Raw genomic sequence first — 17746 nt, forward strand, 5'->3', positions numbered from 1 at the left:
TCATACAACTTTTTTTCAGCAGGGATGCATTCTTAATGAAGTTACTCGATGAACAGGGATCTCGCAATTCGGAAATGGTCGCTACATAGAATATGAGCTTATATTTAAATACGATATTCTAAGTGAAGCGAATGAGTAAACGAACAAAATAAGTCAATCACGGACATAGGAGTCTTTATCTGCACTTCTAGTAAACAACGACGTGCGCACGTGTCTTGCTTCTTTCGTTTTTATTATTTTTTTTTTTCAGGGAGGAAGGCCTTCACCACCAATGAAATGAAGTCTTGCGGTAGATCGAAGCTTGCTGACACAATTTGTTAGCGTATGGCCTTATATGCTGCTCACATACTATCTCGGATGGCACCTTGAGCCGCGGGCAGTCATTTCCCTACACAGCTTCCATAGGGGGGTGTACTATACGTCTTTTTAAAGACACCCCCTTAATTCGTAACGAATTTTTTTTATAATGACAGAGAAATTTTGTTAACTTTGCCATGAGTGTTAGTCATAAACGTTGCTAAAAATGACTACCGGTTCTCCTATTTCACCCCCCCCCCCCCCCCCGCCCCTCATTTCAATTCCTTGGGTAACCCCTGGTGCCGCGGGAAAGAGCTAATTGGCCAGGCAGACTCGCCTATTCTTTGCCACACTAACCGAGCCAGAGAATGTGGAAGCAATCGCGAAGCTGTCCAACGCAGCAGGTGGGGTAGGAAGCTTTCCATTCCCACGCAGGCTACCGCGGCCACAGCATGAACGGGTGCGCCGGCCCCCAGAAGACGCTGGCGCTCCCCATAGCGTTTGAGCTGCGTAGCATGCTACGTAGAGAATTATTTTGCTAGTCTAACCTTCAGTGACAAATCTGTAGTCCCGTGCAGTGAACTGCTCCTTGAAGTTGCATTCACACAAAAGGCGGAGTGCGGTACCTACTACAGATATGGTGGACAACTGGCATTTTCTAGACAATTTGGGACATCACGGCATAAAAGCAATGAAAGTTTAGGCTTTTTTCTCGCCGATTTTAAGCTGACTGTAAGCTTGTTTTCATTTTTACCATAATTAAAGCACTGGGTCTGTTGCGAACTGCTTTGTGCTAGAGCCGACGGAAACAAGAAAATAAAGTAGCTGCTACCTCTTACCTTTAGCATTTCATTACCAAATAGTTAATATTTGCTTCAGCGGTAATATCTAGATATAGCCAACACAAAAAGTAACATTGTGAGCCAAAATTGGGGTGAGCGAAAAGCCAAATGCAACCGCGACGAGTAGCAGACGATCCGCACGCAAGAGCGGGGTGGAGAACGGTAGCGCCAGTTTTGTTGTCATGAGGTGGAGGTGCGCGGAACTACGCTTTGTCCCTTGCCGGTCGGCACACCTATGGAGGAAGGAAAAAACTAGGAGGGAGCGTGACGTCACGCGCTCAGCCTCTGCAAGCCATCCTCCTCTGACGCCGCTGCCGAGAGCCCTTTTGCGCACTGACTCATGGGAAATAGGCCCTCCACAGTTACCAGACTGCCAACCAACGGTGCTTTTTAGGGAACGTCCGTGCTCCGATGTAGCGCAGAAGCGCAGCGCCCGTCTTGCAGCTTTGGCGGAATGCGTACCGAGCTCGAGGTTGTCTGAAGGCTCCTCGTCTCAACACTTGTGTTGATTACACTCGAGTTTTTGGGCGTACTGTAGAAAACTGCAGGTAAACTTTTCATCAATGGGTTCGTCGGTGGGCACTGCGCATTTGAACTAACGTCGCTGTACGCTATACGTGTACGGTCTCCAGTACCGACGTGAAGAGGCGTTTTCATGGTCTTGCTAGAAATACAAATTGCTCATGCCCGCTTTGAATGTCGCTAGAATACAGAATTTTTCACAGCGGCGTGCGGCCACGACCTCGTCACTGTTCTGTTCAACTGTGGTTCATAAAGAAAATGGAAGGGAATTCCTTTCGTCGTTATACACACATACGGACCGTTTATTACAGCGCATGCTATAAGCGGTGAACTCGAGAATAAGCGAAGAAAAAGAGCCTCTAAATAAAAATTGGCAGTGGCTTAGCTCTGGTTAAGCCTGGATATACAAGCGAAAAGCAGCAGTTATGCTTTGTTTTACGTCATGGCTGTCGCAGTTCGCGCACAATGCACTGGGAGCACCACGATAGCGGTGTAGATTTTGAGCCAACTCCCTCGCTACCACTTCTGGGTCTTCTTCCTTCCATGGCGAATGTCTGCGCCTCTTTTACGGCCGCCGCCGCCGCTCACGCGTGCGTTCTCCTTCTCTTGCGACGGCGGCGGAGACCGCACAGTGCCGCACAGCAGCGGCAAGGGGTAAACCGGTGGCGAGGAGGAGAACATAGAGCTAATATACCAGAGGAGAAGTGGCGATGGAGCGCGCGCCGCGGCGCGCGGCCTCTTTTATGGCCGCCGCCGCCTCTCACGCGTTATCGCAACGCCTTGCGAAAGAACCTTCTCCTCTTGGGACGGCGGCAGAGACCGCGCGGCAGCGGCGAAGGGTAAACCGGTGGCGAGGAGGAGAAGGAACGGGGTGGCGAGGAGGAGGAAGGGCGCGCTGTGGCGGCGCCCAAGCGCGGTGTTGACGAGCCTATTGAAGCTTTTCGCTTCAAAAGGGGCGCAGTGGCTTCCAGAGCGCTTACGCAGACGGACGTGTTTAACGAGCGCTTCGGCGCGCTGCGCAACATTCTATTTCTCGGGCAGGCGGACTCCGGCCCGCCCATGGGCCCACCGTTCTCCGCTATTCTCGAGGCACAAGTCGCGCCGAATACGCTTGCGCCAGTACGTGGTTCCGGCGTGAAATGCAGCTGTAAAGTATTTCTCTCCCTCGCTGTCGAGAGAGTGTACCGACGGCTTTACGTCTGCCCCTGCGCGGGGTCTCTCGGCCCTCGGCGTGAGCTTGTTTGTCGGTTTCGGAGCCGATGCTCGGAGTTGACGCGGTGCTGGGGGCTCACGCCGTTGATCGAGAAGTGACTGCCCTTGTAGGAAGACGACGGCAGCAGCTTTCCTTACTGCGACCTGACAGGCGCTGCCATTAGTGACAGTAGCAAGAGTTTTCTGTTTGTGATTGTGATGAGGCCCCCAGGACGGCGTTCTTCCGTACGGATCCTGCGTCCCGGCACGCAGCATTTCATTGCGCAGCTCAGACGAACCCAGCCGCACTCCACGAAACACACGGGCGCACTGAGGCACTGGCCTCTCGGCAAATACAAATCTCCAAGCTCCATGGCCTGTGTGCGATTCTCAAATTTCGAGCGCAGCCGTGTTGATCGTGACACAACACAGCGAGAGAACAAAACCGAAACCGAAATCCGGCTAAGAGTTGCCGCTGCCTTGTCACGTGAGGGTCTATTTTCCCTTGATGCTTTCCATTATATTTTTTATGACTAGGCTTCAAGATTCTGACGTCATGCTCTTTTTCTCCCTCCATGGGCACACTCTACTAATCAATGGCTGAACACACTGATCTCCACTAGGGGAGCTGGATGCCGCATCGGGCGCCCGAAAGTGAAGCCACCGGAAGTAAGTGGCCTTGTCCCGGAAGTCAGCCTTTGGCAGTGCATGAAATCGGAGCTGAGCACGGTTTTTCAGTTCCAGTTTTGTTTTCCCACTTAGCATTTCGTCTTTTCGCCGTTCTCGTCTTTTTCCATGACAATGCCCACCTTTTGCGCCGCCAACTGAGCGAGGAGACCAGCGAAGTCTTCGGGAAGGACGTTTCAAAAATAAGGGCCCATTGCATTTCAATGGGGCGACACTAGCAGACGACAGGACGTCGCTACACACAGCAAGTATGGAGCCTCGTCTACTCGGCTCGGTGTCGTCTCGTTTGCCTAGCTTCGCCAACTCTGCTCTTTACTGCGATGCTTGTTCCCACGCTCAAGCCCAAGTTATGCTATCAATGGGGGATAAATATAAGAAAGAATAGGTTGAAACATTCCGCAGGCAGCTTACTTTGCAGCGACCATTTTACCGAATTATATTTAGACCGAACCGGAGCGAGGGCTAGGCTGCTATCTTGTGAGGTGTCGACGGTGTTCGGTTGGTTCATATTAGCGCCTCCAAAAGGTATGGTACTGCTTTTTCGACGGAGCGTGTCATGTACTGTTTCGTGTTGTTGCAAGTTAAGCCTGAATGGTCTTTAATTCGTGGTGCTTGGTGCAGTTGACTTCTAACAGCGCTTCTCACGCGCACTGCACCATTCGCCTTTCTTGTCAGTCGTTCCTCTCGCGTTGTGCCTTTTCTTTACTGCACGAAAATTCGGTTTTAAGGTCATCGTCATTCCACTACTTCTCCTTTACGCTCGGAATACAAGAACCAGGCAAGAACATAGTGTTTAATGCACGTACCCCTTTGCCGAGGCAGGGTGAGACCTGCATGCCTGTTTTCTTCACTTTCGCAGAAATTACAGGGTTCTGCACACAATGCTCACATTTCTCGCGTTCAGCTTGCTTGTTCCTTTCATATAACAGCAGACATCACACGAAAACAACGCAAAAAACTGAGAACGAAAGGGCGAAAGACGCGACTTTTTGCATTGAAATACACAGCAGACACCCGACTTCCGGGACAAGCGGTCCAACTTCCGGTGGCTTCACTCGCGCTCGTCTCGGAAAGCGGGAATGCGGCATCCAGCCACCTAGTGGAGATCAAGACCTACTGAACTACAGACCTGCACATTTGGCGGGGTCCTATGGAGCAGCGTGCGCCAACTTTCGTTAGCTTATTTGCCGTTGAGGGCGCTCGGTTGACCTGTTCGTCTGCTGTCATCATCATCATCGTTTGCCAATTTGCGCAAGATATTTAATACATTTGTTTCGTCTTCTTCTGCTATCTTAACATCAACAATAAAAATATCCACAATCACGAGTTTTTTCGCTCTGGAAGAGTACAAAAAACGTCTTTCTTTTTATCCGCTTTCTTTTCGTCAGCACCACCGTGCCTAGCATAGATATATGGGTGTTAATGATTACGTGGACAAACGACAAAACTGCCTTCTTTGAAATAAAATGATGGAGGAGGCCATCTTGTTCAACAGGTATAATGTAGCGCCACGCTTCCCGTAGGTGTCTTTCCCTAGCGGCAAAAGGCATGAACTAGAACATGCGCGCTGGAGCAGTGCCAAATGTGCAGGTCTGTACTTCAGTAGGTCTTGGTGGAGATCAGTGGCTGAACATCTTAATTCCAATAAAATGTATTTGCTGTAAAAATTCTTTACAATGTACATAACTTAAAGTGTTTTTTCTTTTCAATTATCTAAAATTGACGTAAAAATGATTACCGCTTTTTTTCCTTGCTTTTGCTAAATACAAATGAAACCAATCCGGGTTGGTCTGTAGCGGTCTGCAGTTTACAGTACCAAAGCCTTTGGTACGGTTAGCTCGGCGGTGTGCTGCGCTCGGTGAGCCCTTGGTGTGACCGCTATGGCTCATTTAGTCACACGAACTGTTTCGCATAAGTTTCAAGTGTGTAGCCTTTATAAGAGGGCCCTTAGAGCCTTAGAGGCATGGAATGTTGAGAGGTGAGGCAGTTTTCGGGCTTGCACACCTACTTTGCACTTATCTCATTGGGAGTGAAACAGACGGACGGAGATCCCTTGTATTGTTAGCGCACTTATTTTTGTGTCATTTTCTAGATTTTCTGACATGCGCTTTACCCAGCGTCACTCTTAAGTGTCCAATATTTTTCAGAGACGAATACAGGATGAGTGCGGTGCAACTGCGCCAGCGGTTCGAGACGTATCGTCACATCAAAGACCTGAGGATTGCGAAGGAGCTTCTTGACCAAGGAGAAGAAGAGCTGTTTCAGAAAGACCACCCTATTCCTTTGCATTGCAAGTTGGCCTTTTCATTAGGGTTCTGTGCACCATTTAATGCTTGCTGTGCTCGCCCTGCTTTGCCGTGTGACGCCGTTGCAAACGCTTATGCGCCGAACATCGAAGTGCAGTGCAGTGTAGCGCAGCTCACTGCGGTTCATAGTCATCTCTTCAGCTCATCACTGCAGAGTTTCTAAGACGACAGTGCGCTATCCTGTTCGCAGTACGTCGCGAGCCCACTTATCCTGCGATTTGTTGTGGTGCTCAAGCACACAACTTTTACATTGAGCAGCCTTCCCATTTTTCTGCACTGGCAGTCGCGTGACGGCTGAGCCGAGCTCGATATCCTGGTTAAGCACGAAATGCCGCGTGAAGACGATTCTTTGCTGCACAAATTTCAACTGTGCATTATCCCCCCTTTTATTATTTCAGATCCATTATCGCCTCAAGGTGTTGCTTATGGAAGAGAGGAAATAACACCGGATTGGGTGAGTCTTCCGTAGCATTTGCCCATCCATGGTGCTACGCATATTTGTACCCGATTTGTCGGTGCATGCAACTTAAAATCGAAAGACCAAGTATCAGACTACTACTTCCTAGAAGTAGCATAGTTGCAGCTTGAAAGTTGGTCTGGCGCATATGCTGTGAGACGCATGTGTGTTTATATGCGTGCGGTTCGAGCATTTCCTAGAGCACCACAAGCGCATGAAGACGGATTTTTCATGTTATTTTCAGTGTCTAATGAAAGTTGTTTTTGTTTCCTCTGAAGGTTCTCGACTTCTGGCATCCTCTAGAGAAGGCCCAGTATCCCGAGTACTTTGCAAGGAGAGAGCAGAGAAAGAAAGAGTATATTGAAAACTGGGAGAAGCAGTATGGCAAGCCAGCGCTAGAGGCTGAGCACCACCACTAAGCACTATCTCTGGACACTAGTGCAGATCGATTAAATGTTGCATAGTCAATTCGTCTCGCATTGTGCATTACAAAATTTCATTACAATTTCACAGCTGCTTACATAAGCAATATGGCTTTCAACCTCAGCAAATGCTTTGAACTTGGTAGAAGTGACATGAATTAAATGTTTATGCCACCAATCTTCTGTCCACAGCACACACTTGTCTAGTTAGGCATGCACACAGCGCGTGCAAAAAATTGGGTTTAACATCCCAAAGTTGTATGTGGACCGTCTGAAATGCTGCAGTGTAGCGCTCCGGATTAATGTTGACCACCTGGGTTCTTTACTGTGCACTGACACAGCACAGAAACAATACAGGAAATGTTAGCCTTGTTTTCTTCTCAACGCTCGTGTCCTAGGGTAAAGGCTCTATTATCAGAAACATTAACTTTACTAGGCAGCTGCAAAATCACTCCCAATGCAGAAGCACATTTTAATATAAATAAGCTGCACCTCACCCTGCTGGGAACTTGTGAAATTAATGCACCATTGTTCTTGGAACATAGCTGCCCCTGCACATTTGTCTAAGCTTTGATGGAACGTCGTCTGGTCAGGTAGTAGTATAGCAGTAAACTCTTGGGTTGCCAAATTTGAAATGGTCGCAACCTCTCGAGCCAACTGCATTAACACCTCTTTTTGGGCTAGTTGGTGCATACTTGAATTAGAGAAAAACTAGCGCCAAAACATGCACACCAAAAGAGAAGAACGAAGACGACACAAGCGCGCTTGCGTCTCGTCTTCGTTTTTCTCTTGTGGTGTGTATGGTTTGGTGCTAGTTTTTCTCTAACTCTCGAGTCACTAATGTCAAGGTTTGACATGGTCACTTCACTGATCCAATAGGGTTTTTTCCTTCACTTGACGTCACTTCACTGCTAAGGAAGAATACTGCAGTATTCTATTTTTGGATGCCCGCATAACACACTCCCCACTGGCCTAATTTTTGGCACGGACAGGAAGCCCACCCATTCCTAAAGTCAAAAGAGCGAGGATTGGAACTGGTTGGTATTTCATCTAAAATGGGAATAGCACTAAATTGCACAAAGGGACAAGGGAAAAAGAGGAAAGAAAACACAACCATCATGTGATGTCGGCTTTTTATTTCCCCTGTCCCTTAGTGCAATTTAGCACTATTTCCGTTATAACATTCCTAAAGGTACCCCGATTTAAAATCTGTAAATCTACCAGCCCACAAACGCTCAGTCGGGACGTCTCTTGTGAACCGGCAGTTTGCACATTTCCGATAACCACAGCCTCAAGCAGGAACTTGGCACAATTAGGAGCGACTTGGAACAAAATGGATACCCAGAAGGATTAAAAGTGTGTTCAGAAGTCAGCTTGAGAAATATCTGCATCCAGAGCACACACAAGATTCGAGAGCAACACCTCAACCGAAACATGGCAATGCCTTGCATCCCAGACGTCTGTGAAGCCCCGACATGGGTCTTCGAAAAGCACAAGGTGCATTGCCAACGTGATGAAAGCCAGCTATGCGGGGATCTTGCCAATGTCAAAGATGCTCTGCCTCATTCAAAGTTCCCTATTATTGTACCCTAGTGTTCAAAGACACCATGCTGTGACTGTAATTCTGCCTACATCGAGAAGATAGGAAAGCTACGGAGGAGACCGAAATAGCACTGCAATAATGTCAACAACATGACCTAAATTGCTGTGGCAGAACACTTGCAAAAAACTGGGCTTGAAACAGGCTGGGACGAAAGGAATTTGTCCACAAGGCTGCACCTGGAATCTTTGTTAATACAGACAATGCCCAATGTATTGCACAGAACAGACATATTCACCAAATTTATGCAAAACATTACTGACAGATACACTGGCATCTTTCATGGCTAATTTTTCATTGTGAAAAAGGAACCCCTGCAGATCCCAAAGCATCATCCAAAGTTATGACATACCGTAGTAACTGCAAGATTTTACTCCAAACATATCTTTTTGGCACTGCCCTGTTTTTGGTAAATATTTGCATATGCCTCATTGACAATTTCCCTCATGCAGAGAGGGGCCAACAGTTTTTGCGTGCATCTATGCTCACAAAAATTTTAATATCGCAGATTGGCATGGCCTTTCGACAGTATAAGTTTTTACTAGTTTTTCCCCCAAAATTTTATACAACAGCAGAGGCCACTAATAGAAGCACTAGCGTTGATAAGGGGCAGGAAACTGCTGTCCTGCCAGCTGCCTTTATGGCAATATCTTTGTATATGGAGAAGTCACTGCGCTAGGAGTGCTGCAGATATTTAGTCAATGGTTTAGTTTTAATGGCATAAGGACAGTGTGGCCAACGAGTGCTATGGCTTATGTGTTCTGGTCTGCGTGAAGTGGGGTCAAAGGACAAATTTTTCCAAGAATTTCACCTTACAGAAGCCAAGGCCCAGACCATGGGACAGCTTGTGTTCATTTGAAAACTGATGGGTACCCTGTGGCACTGGGGACTGAACCTCGCGCCTTCCACTTACTGAGGCGGATGCTCAAACCACTAGGCCACCAGTGCAGCGAGTTAGCAAACAGTTGAACACTTACGGAATATGTTATATAAATTCATATTGCAGAGAAAAAGAAACACAAATTCAGATGCAAGTTTTTTGTTTTTCTATAGTGTTAGCACAGAAGCTAAATAGCCAGTAGAAAAGTGAAAATCTTGATGTAGGTTTTTATGCAAAAGACGACAGATTTCAAAATGTAATGAAGGGTGCTGCAGGCTAGACAGTTGAGGATCAAATACATTTTGACACATGCAGTTGAACCTTAAGCCATTCTGGTAACCTAAGTGCACAATGCAGCAGAAGTGGAATTTGGTCCACAAAAGACTCCCATAACCTTACCAATTTGGGTGCAAAAAATTTCTGGTGGGTATCAGCAGCTTGCTGCTAGCCAGACGCAGCATGCCTTTAAGGTGGCAGAAATTACATGCCAATCCGATTACACACGTTAAAGCCATACTTTGTGCTCATCTGAGGGTTGCATTATTGTTCGAGTATAGTGCACCTGACAACAAAAGCCACGAGCATTTTTCACAGAGAACCCCATTGAGTATAGAGAACGTCAATTACAGCTTACACTTTTTCGTAGCACTGTTGCAGCTATAATAGGAAAATGCTCAATCGGCTTACTGTCGTCCTTCACTTTTACTGTCGTAAAGGAACAGTCTGCCAACTTAATCAACTATATATATTTTTTTGTAGCAATCAAAAGCTCCTAGTCCAAATATATGAATACCAGAAAGTGGCATTTTTAGATATAAGAACGTTGCCCTCTTGTGGTAGTCTGTGTTTGAAAATCCCCCGACACCACGGACATGCAACTTCCGCGCTACCTAGGCATCCTGCAATAACAATAATGAGCGTGAAATTAACCAAGATGCATAGGTTTTATTTAAAAAATAGTCGAGAGCACCAAGATGCTATTAAAAATACTATCAATAAAATCTGGCAGTGATATTTATCAGATACCAGCAACCGTCTTTTGCCATCAGCAGTGCTGCCAATGGGAGTGCCACAGTCAGCATACGGGCAATCTACCTATCAAAATATTATTACAGATGATGAGAAAGCAGGGTTAAAACCGTGCAATAAATGGAAACTAGTTGCAAGAAAAAAAACCTGAAGTCTCTTTCACCAAAACTAACTTATGTACTGCACTCAGTCCTATTCTTGAATTGTAGTTATATCCACTCTAGGCAATGTAGCCCGATTACAGCGAAAACTGTAAGTCTTATCACAGCACGGTGCAACTATTGGTTTTCAACCAGACTTTCTTTGCCAATTTAAAATATATCGGTAGTAGTAGAAGACCTTCATTCGGCCATAATTTACAGGCCAAGCATGTCGACTGCCAGGGCGACCAGATGTCGCTGTTGTTTCCCCTTCAGCACTAAGCCAGATGAGCCAGGTGGTGATGGACAGAGAAGAGATAGGAACCCGACTGCTGAGCAGCCAGACAATAGAAGACGCAGTAGGCCAGGTCCGCATAGGTGGAGGGACAGTTTGGACAGGAAGGGTCTGATTGATAGCGACAGAGAAAAAGGCGGAAGGGGGTGATGAGAGCATTCATTTGGATGTGCCGAAGAAGGTGAGGCTCCGGCACAGTGAGTGCTAGATGAAGGGGAGGGTAAAGACGTTTGTCGAGGCGGAGCTCGAGGTAGACTTCCTTTATGGTGCGGCGCAGGGCGAGTCTTCCACTGTCCTCCGAGGGCTTGGGCCAGGGGATCAACGGTGCCCAGTAAAGAGTGTCATGGGTAAGCTGATGGGCCAGCTCATTGCCCTCAATCCCTGAATGCCCAGGAACCCAGTAGAGGAAAACGATGGAAGGTTGCAGTGCGGAGACGAGATGCCTCATTTGAGATGTCTACCGAGATGCGAGACAATTACTGCGCCACTTCCTTTCCTCAAAATCTAATTTTCCAATTTTCAATTGTTCTTGACTTTATTGAACTATCACTTTCTTCATGGCATTCCCAACACAGCATCTCCCCTCCACGTGCAAGGGTTCTTTAATGGCAGAAAGGCAGCTGACTGCTGGAACCTCTTGTAGTACCTCAGTTTGTCTCTACCAAATTCTGGGGAAGTTTCATGACCACTAAAAGCTATCAAAGAGCCGTGTTGCACTTAGCATTGAGGAAAGGTTATAAGGAAAGGAAAGGCATATTACGCACTCCTTCAGCAGTCTCAATCACAGACATTAAAGAAGACATGCCTGTGCTCTCTCTTTCTTACTGCCTAGGCCATGTTTGCCAAATGGAGTGGCAGCACAGCTGGGGCCCCAGCCAGCCCAGTTCTTGTCAGGCATAACCAGGCCACACAAGATTTTCATGCTGTCTGACGCTCAACTTCAGCAAGTGCAATGAGTCGAGCAGAAAAGGCGCACTGGCACAGCAGCACAAAAGCCATCTCTAAAAACCGTCTTTCAGAAGCTCTCCTCGAAAACATCTTCAAGATGTTATATCAAGGAAGAACTGCTGCTTTTATTTCGCAGCACATATTGGCTGGGATGTGTATCACTGCAGCTAAAATGAAACGCTTCTTCAAAATTGAACTATAGTAGACTCCACCAGACAGAATGTGGTGCATTTACGTACCATACTTCTGCATGACGATCATTACCAAATTATCAACCAAACCAATCAGCAGGCCACGGTGGCTGCGATTCGATGGCCCCGAAATGCAGAAGGCGCCTGTGTACTGTCAGTGCACATTAAAAAGATCCCCATGTGATCAAAAGAGCCCTCCACTATGGCACCTCTTCATCCCATCCCTAACGGCATGGTTCAGGTGTCCACTGAGATGTGAGACTGTTACTGCACCATTTTCTTTCCTCAAAAACCAATTTTCATTTTTCATTCGGCACGTTTTTACATTTTGGTAATATGCCTCCATTATGTTTTTTTACAAGCAAGGGTGCGCAGTTCGACGTGGGCTATTTTGGCGAAAAAATTAAATTTGAAAAATTGTTGAGTGCCTTTTCCATCAGTCAAGTGCCTCATAATACTTCTTGAAGCAATTTTCAAATCTAATGCAAGTTTCCTTATGTCGATAATACTTGCGTACAAGTACATACCACATTTGAAGTCTTTTTATGAAGTCACCAATACAAATATGTACACTTTTTCTATAAAACCTGCCGTCGAAACAGTTTGAAAGTAATGTCATTCCTCCTCTAGTCATTGTGAGAGCAATTTTACCATTTGTATGCATGTGAGAGATGCTTACAGCTTTTGTTAGATAAAGGGTTAAGGCAAACTTAAAAGGCCATATATGAGCATGCTAGGCGTGTCAAAATGTTACACGAGAGGAATGAATAAAATTACCGTGCAGTAATGAGATAATGGCAAAGAGAGCATTATATAAGAAGCTTAACAGCAAGGGTATGAAAAGGCCTACATCGTCGTACTTTAGAACAGCACTGTTTTCTTTTTTTTCGCAGTCTTTTTTTTCTGTTCCTTCCACAATGACAACTTTTTTTTTTCTTGCTCACTGCTTTCCCAATGGCTTCAAGTGCATCAAAGGTGACCAGCTGGCTAGTCATGTAATACAGCATCTGAAAGCATATGAGTGTCTCTTTCCCTTCTCTTATCCCACTCCTAATGTAGCACGGCTGTTGTAAAGTATACGAGCAGATGCACATCACATCTTTCCGTCCACTACACAACACGGTGTGGACTTGACCGACATGTGGCCATGTCAGATCTCTGCTCCATGAAAACCCATGCTGTAACGCCACATCAGTTTAAAATTTGGCTTCCATCCAATTTTGTAAGCGCCAAGACTAGCAGGTGTACATTGAAGAAGGATGGATAACTGGGCGAGTTTGTACTGATACATCGTGGGAGGGAACAGCGCGAAACAAAACGACGGACAAAGTAAGAGGACGCTTGATCACGCTAGACCAATGCTCGTTGCTCTGTTTGTTCACGTGATTGTGGTGTATATATGTTTTCGTTTTTCAATAAAAAATTCAGTTTCGAGTCAGCGCTCGTCTTTGTGTCCTCTTACTTTGTCCGTCGTTTTGTTTCGCGCTGTTCCCTCCCACGATGGATCTAGCAGGTGTACTCTGCACCTACGTGCTTTTCCGTCTGCTGCAGGCAACGCACGGCACATAACGCATGCATGACGCCGAGGTCTGGTCACATTAGACCGCTGTGCAATGTGCAGGCCAGCGCATAGGTGCCCCGTGTTCCCTAACTGCACATGCAGAACGCTTCCCTGCACCTTTACGTGAAGGTGCGGGGAGGCTATCTTACATTTTCTGGCAAATAAGCGTACTTTAAATTTTTCTTCCAGCTTGCCTCGAGTGCCTCGCAGGCGCTCTGCGAATACTGTTGCATGAAGTTACCTCACTGTGAAAGTTTGTCTTAACCGACTGAGAAACAGCCGTATTATGCAGATTTTTCTTTTCTTTACACAGAATCTATGGGAAGCCAACCAAATATTCTCATGTCTTCGTCTTTTCCGAGAATTCCTCTTTATCGATTTCATCTAAATGGGAGTGTCTACAGGTCTTGATCAATGCCTTTTGTAAAACTGCTGTCAAATGACAGTAGTAGAAACACTTGCAGACTACAAAGAAGAAATTTTCTGTTATAAAAAAACTGAAAATTCAAACACCCACAACAAGCTCTACATGCCATATCAAATGAATTTCTATTCAATGCCCATTCAAAGAAGACATTTAACTACTAGAAAAGCATGCAAATCACATCATGATCACTGCAACCACAGCCACCATAGGAAGCATTCTGCAGCGACTGCAACAGAAGTGCCAGTTCCACTAAAAGGTGGGGACTTTTCATGGCACAGTGGCACACTGATGAAAATGAACCAATAACACACACACAAGAAGGGGCGTTCCCGAGACAATTAACATGCACTGGCCAAGACGTGACAAATTAAAGTTAAAATGAACATTTCAGGGCTTGTACGGATCCCTTGTTCACAGCGAGTGCTGGATGGTTCAGCCAACTAGTCAAACTTTTATTACTCATTACTTGAAGAGTGCATGCTTGTTATTTCCGCAAAGTTTGCTCTTCGCCAAATGAAGTTTGTCACCACCACAGATACCAGTACCCAAGAAAAAAAAAGCCTCAGAGCAGCTAACTCTCAAAAGACAATGCGTTTTGTGAGCGGTAGACACTGTGTGGCTGGAACGATCTTTTTTGTTTGAGCTGCCCTTTAGAGTGACAGGGTGACAATGCATCCACACACGGCCTATCACACACCTATCTGTCAGCCTTTTGCCAAGATGCCAGAAAGCAAAAATGTCCACAGTCATTGCTTTGCACCTCTTCGCATGCTTGTATCGCTGAAAGTTTTTTTTCCCATATCACCATAAAAGAGCTAGTTGCGGCACAGTCGAAGAGAAGCGAATAGCAAGCCCCTCGTATCACAACCTCTGCTTATGCTAAGCTATGCTATGCACAGAAAATATAGAGCCCAACAGTTTTGCTTCTAAGCATTGCAATGGAGCTCTTGCAACATCCGTGGAAGTCCCAAGTCTAGGAGGCGCGAGCACGAGAGTTTCTTTTACCTTAGATAGATATAGAACCCTGGTGATGCATTGCGAGCCACTCAGCAAGGTCTAGAAGCACACTGTGAGCCGAATGTTTAGCTTTTGACAAAGCTGTACATACTCGCAAGCTTTCAAAAGGATGCTGCAAGTGCTTGCTAACAAGAGACTAGTGAACGCTGAAACATGTGCACAGTTCCTTACAGACTGCCCAAATAATGAAGCCACAGTTGGCAGTACCATAGAGCTCTGAAATTTCAACATTATCAACAAAGACGTCAATTTTTTTTTTTTTTGCCTAGAAATTCGGCTGATTAGTTGAAGACTTTTACATCACAACTAGAGACCAGACTATAACAGATGCTGCACAGCGATGGAAGACTACTTCAGCATGCACAGAAATAGGTTGCATGGCACCAAGTATCTTCAACACTGCATGAAGGAACACAACTCTATTTCCTCACTGCAAACTTACCAAGCAAATGCTCTGCTTTGCAAACCTATATAAAACAGTTTGTGCCTCACATAACGGGATCTGTACAATGAAACATGAGCTAAGATATTCTCAATATAAATCAGTTTACTAGAGCTGCTAACCTTGCTTAACAGAACAATGCAGACAACTCTATCCTTTTTGTTCTTAGTAAAAATAGATTCTATGGACCTACCTGGGTATGTTGATGCTTGTCTGGCTTGCTGCAAAAGACTCATTTATTGCAGAGAAAAGTGGATTCTCAAAAACTCAATTTAAACTCCTGACGTCTACACAGAAAATAACGCCATGATCATAGTTTTGAAGTGAATGATAGTGTAGCTTAGTCTCTGGGATCTGCACCCAAAAAATTGCGTTGACGCTCTGCAGTTTACCGGCAAAATCGGCCAATAATGGCGACACCTCTATATTATTTGATTTTTTGAATTTCCTAGCTTATAAAAGCAGTTTTCAGTGAACGTAGCATCTCTGTCATTAAAATACGGTAATATATTGATACAGGCAAACTTCCATTTTTCCTCAGTGCCCCTTTAAATTATGTCTGAATTTTTTAAGGCACTGTTCAACCCCTTCCCTGCGGCGCTATTATCTGCACTCCTTAACAAAAATGGTCAAGGTCATTTTTTTTTTTTTTTTTCACCGCTGTCCAAAGGAACTTCAAAAATACCTTCCCAGCCTGAATAAACTCATTGCTGCTTGCGCTGCCCCATGGACTTTGTGCTGCCACCTACCACGACAGCTGAACATGCTCAGGCAAAATCAGTTTGTGCATAGCATTGCAAGAATATGAAACTTTTCATCAACGAGCTGAGCTTGCATATGACCATTTTCACTAGAAACACATGGACGAACCCAGCTTGTCCAAGACACAGAAGCAATTAAATACCATTGTCTTGGTCATACTATAGCAAAATGTCACAAACTAAAACACCAGCAAAATGAGCGAAAAATGCAAAAGGGGGTGAAAGGCTTCGAGCTCCTTAACCTTCAGTTTTTCCATTCACCAATACGCTGATTCAAAACTAGGCAACTGACTGCAGGTACATGGCTCACGTAACAGGACTATACTCCGTTTCAAACATAGCAGGCAACGCTACGGAGGTTGCGGAAGTGGCAGCATAGCAAATCACGGTCAAAGCTGCAAGGTGCTCAGTGTTCAGGCCCTTTGGCTATAATTTTCACTGAGTGTGCACTACTTTTTAGGTGTAAATTAAGAAAGAGTGATTCGTCCTACCAGCCACGTATCATGGTGCCACTTGTAATTCTTGCTTCTCAAAGTCTCCATGAGTCGTATGATGAAAATGTGGCCAGAGGTAAAACGAAGTCTAGGTGGTGCCAGTCAGAGCCCTCAAGGTTTGTCACAACGATATATGCTTGTGTTCTCTTTGGCTGTATGACAAACTACTTTTTGGGCGCGGACTGAGCCTACCCGAAATGACATGTTAGCTTTGGCAGCGCTATGTATGAAATGGAGCATAGTAACTTGCAGCATGGTGAACAGTTCACTTCATCTTAAATGACGGTAAACTGATGCCGATTTGCACTGCACACATCTAAATATATTCTCATGGCATTAAAGCAGCCACGAAACAGTTTCTTCTGATGCCACCGTTCCATCCTTGCAGGGCTTCCCTATCCCCTAGCCATTTCTAATGCACTGAAAAGTACAGTGACAGCCCATGCCCGAGGCCCATTACATACACAGACCAGTGTTACATGTACACTGGATTGTGCATGTACATATTTGGTCATAAAACAAAAGCCATGCTGATCCAAGAGATGCATGGCAGATGAGATGTGACAGGAAGAAATGCAGAAAACAGATGGCACAGATGTTTTAGGGCCTCTGAAATGGTACAAGTCTGTCAGATTGCACTGGATGATTTTCGCTCAGAGGTCACGGCTCAAATGTTTTCTCACAAGAATTTCTTCTACGTGTGTCCTGTTAAGGGAACTATACTATGCAATTAAAAATTACCCTCCTCTCGGCTAATGACCTTCTTCCAACTAAAACCCTAATGAGTTTTCAAGTTGGCAGAGCACTGCAGCATGCGCTACACTGGGCATGCCTATGTAGCCACCTGCATGCTGCCAATGCTGGGAGGGGAGATGAATCCTCAAAAATAAAGAAAATGGGTGACAGTTCTGGGGCCATAGCAACCAAACAGCACATGCTTTATCATTACACTCCACTCCATGTCACCCAAGAAAACAGTGTTCACCTGGGTATGCAAGTGAATCAGCACTACTACCAGCAATACAGCAAGAATGATTCAATATGCCAGAAAGCTTGCAATAACCACACAGTTTTTCGAGAAAACGGATTTCTCTATTTGCTGGAGCTGCTACACTGGGGTTGGGATATACACTTATCAACTTGCCTATAGTACAGCTGAGGCCACTTCTAACGAACCTAACGGTCCCGTGGATTGCATTCGTTGAATTCTGAGGTTCACAGTAAGTGGACTTTTCAT

General features: G+C 45.6%; 1 protein-coding gene across 1 annotated transcript; it reads left to right on the plus strand.

Annotated features, from left to right (window-relative positions):
* Positions 1 to 5317: 5317 nt before the first annotated feature.
* ND-B22 (NADH dehydrogenase (ubiquinone) B22 subunit) lies at positions 5318 to 6770 on the plus strand. The gene is made up of 4 exons (XM_089576959.1): positions 5318 to 5517; positions 5687 to 5829; positions 6244 to 6299; positions 6581 to 6770. The coding sequence occupies exons 1-4, from the start codon at positions 5420 to 5422 to the stop codon at positions 6719 to 6721; spliced, it is 438 nt and encodes a 145-aa protein (XP_089433085.1). The 5' UTR covers positions 5318 to 5419; the 3' UTR covers positions 6722 to 6770.
* Positions 6771 to 17746: the final 10976 nt, after the last annotated feature.

Source organism: Amblyomma mixtum, chromosome 3 (genome assembly GCF_055824585.1).
Source record: "Amblyomma mixtum isolate Tamu chromosome 3, ASM5582458v1, whole genome shotgun sequence".
Lineage (NCBI taxonomy): Eukaryota > Metazoa > Arthropoda > Arachnida > Ixodida > Ixodidae > Amblyomma > Amblyomma mixtum.

What these genes read in the sequence shown, in the direction of transcription:
- ND-B22 (XM_089576959.1), top strand. Translation starts at nt 5,420, where the DNA reads ATGGCTCATTTAGTCACACGAACTGTTTCGCATAAGTTTCAAGTGTGT. An exon ending in CCACCCTATTCCTTTGCATT is followed by an intron (nt 5,830 to 6,243) that starts GCAAGTTGGCCT and finishes TTATTATTTCAG; the next exon opens with ATCCATTATCGCCTCAAGGT. An exon ending in AGGAAATAACACCGGATTGG is followed by an intron (nt 6,300 to 6,580) that starts GTGAGTCTTCCG and finishes TTTCCTCTGAAG; the next exon opens with GTTCTCGACTTCTGGCATCC.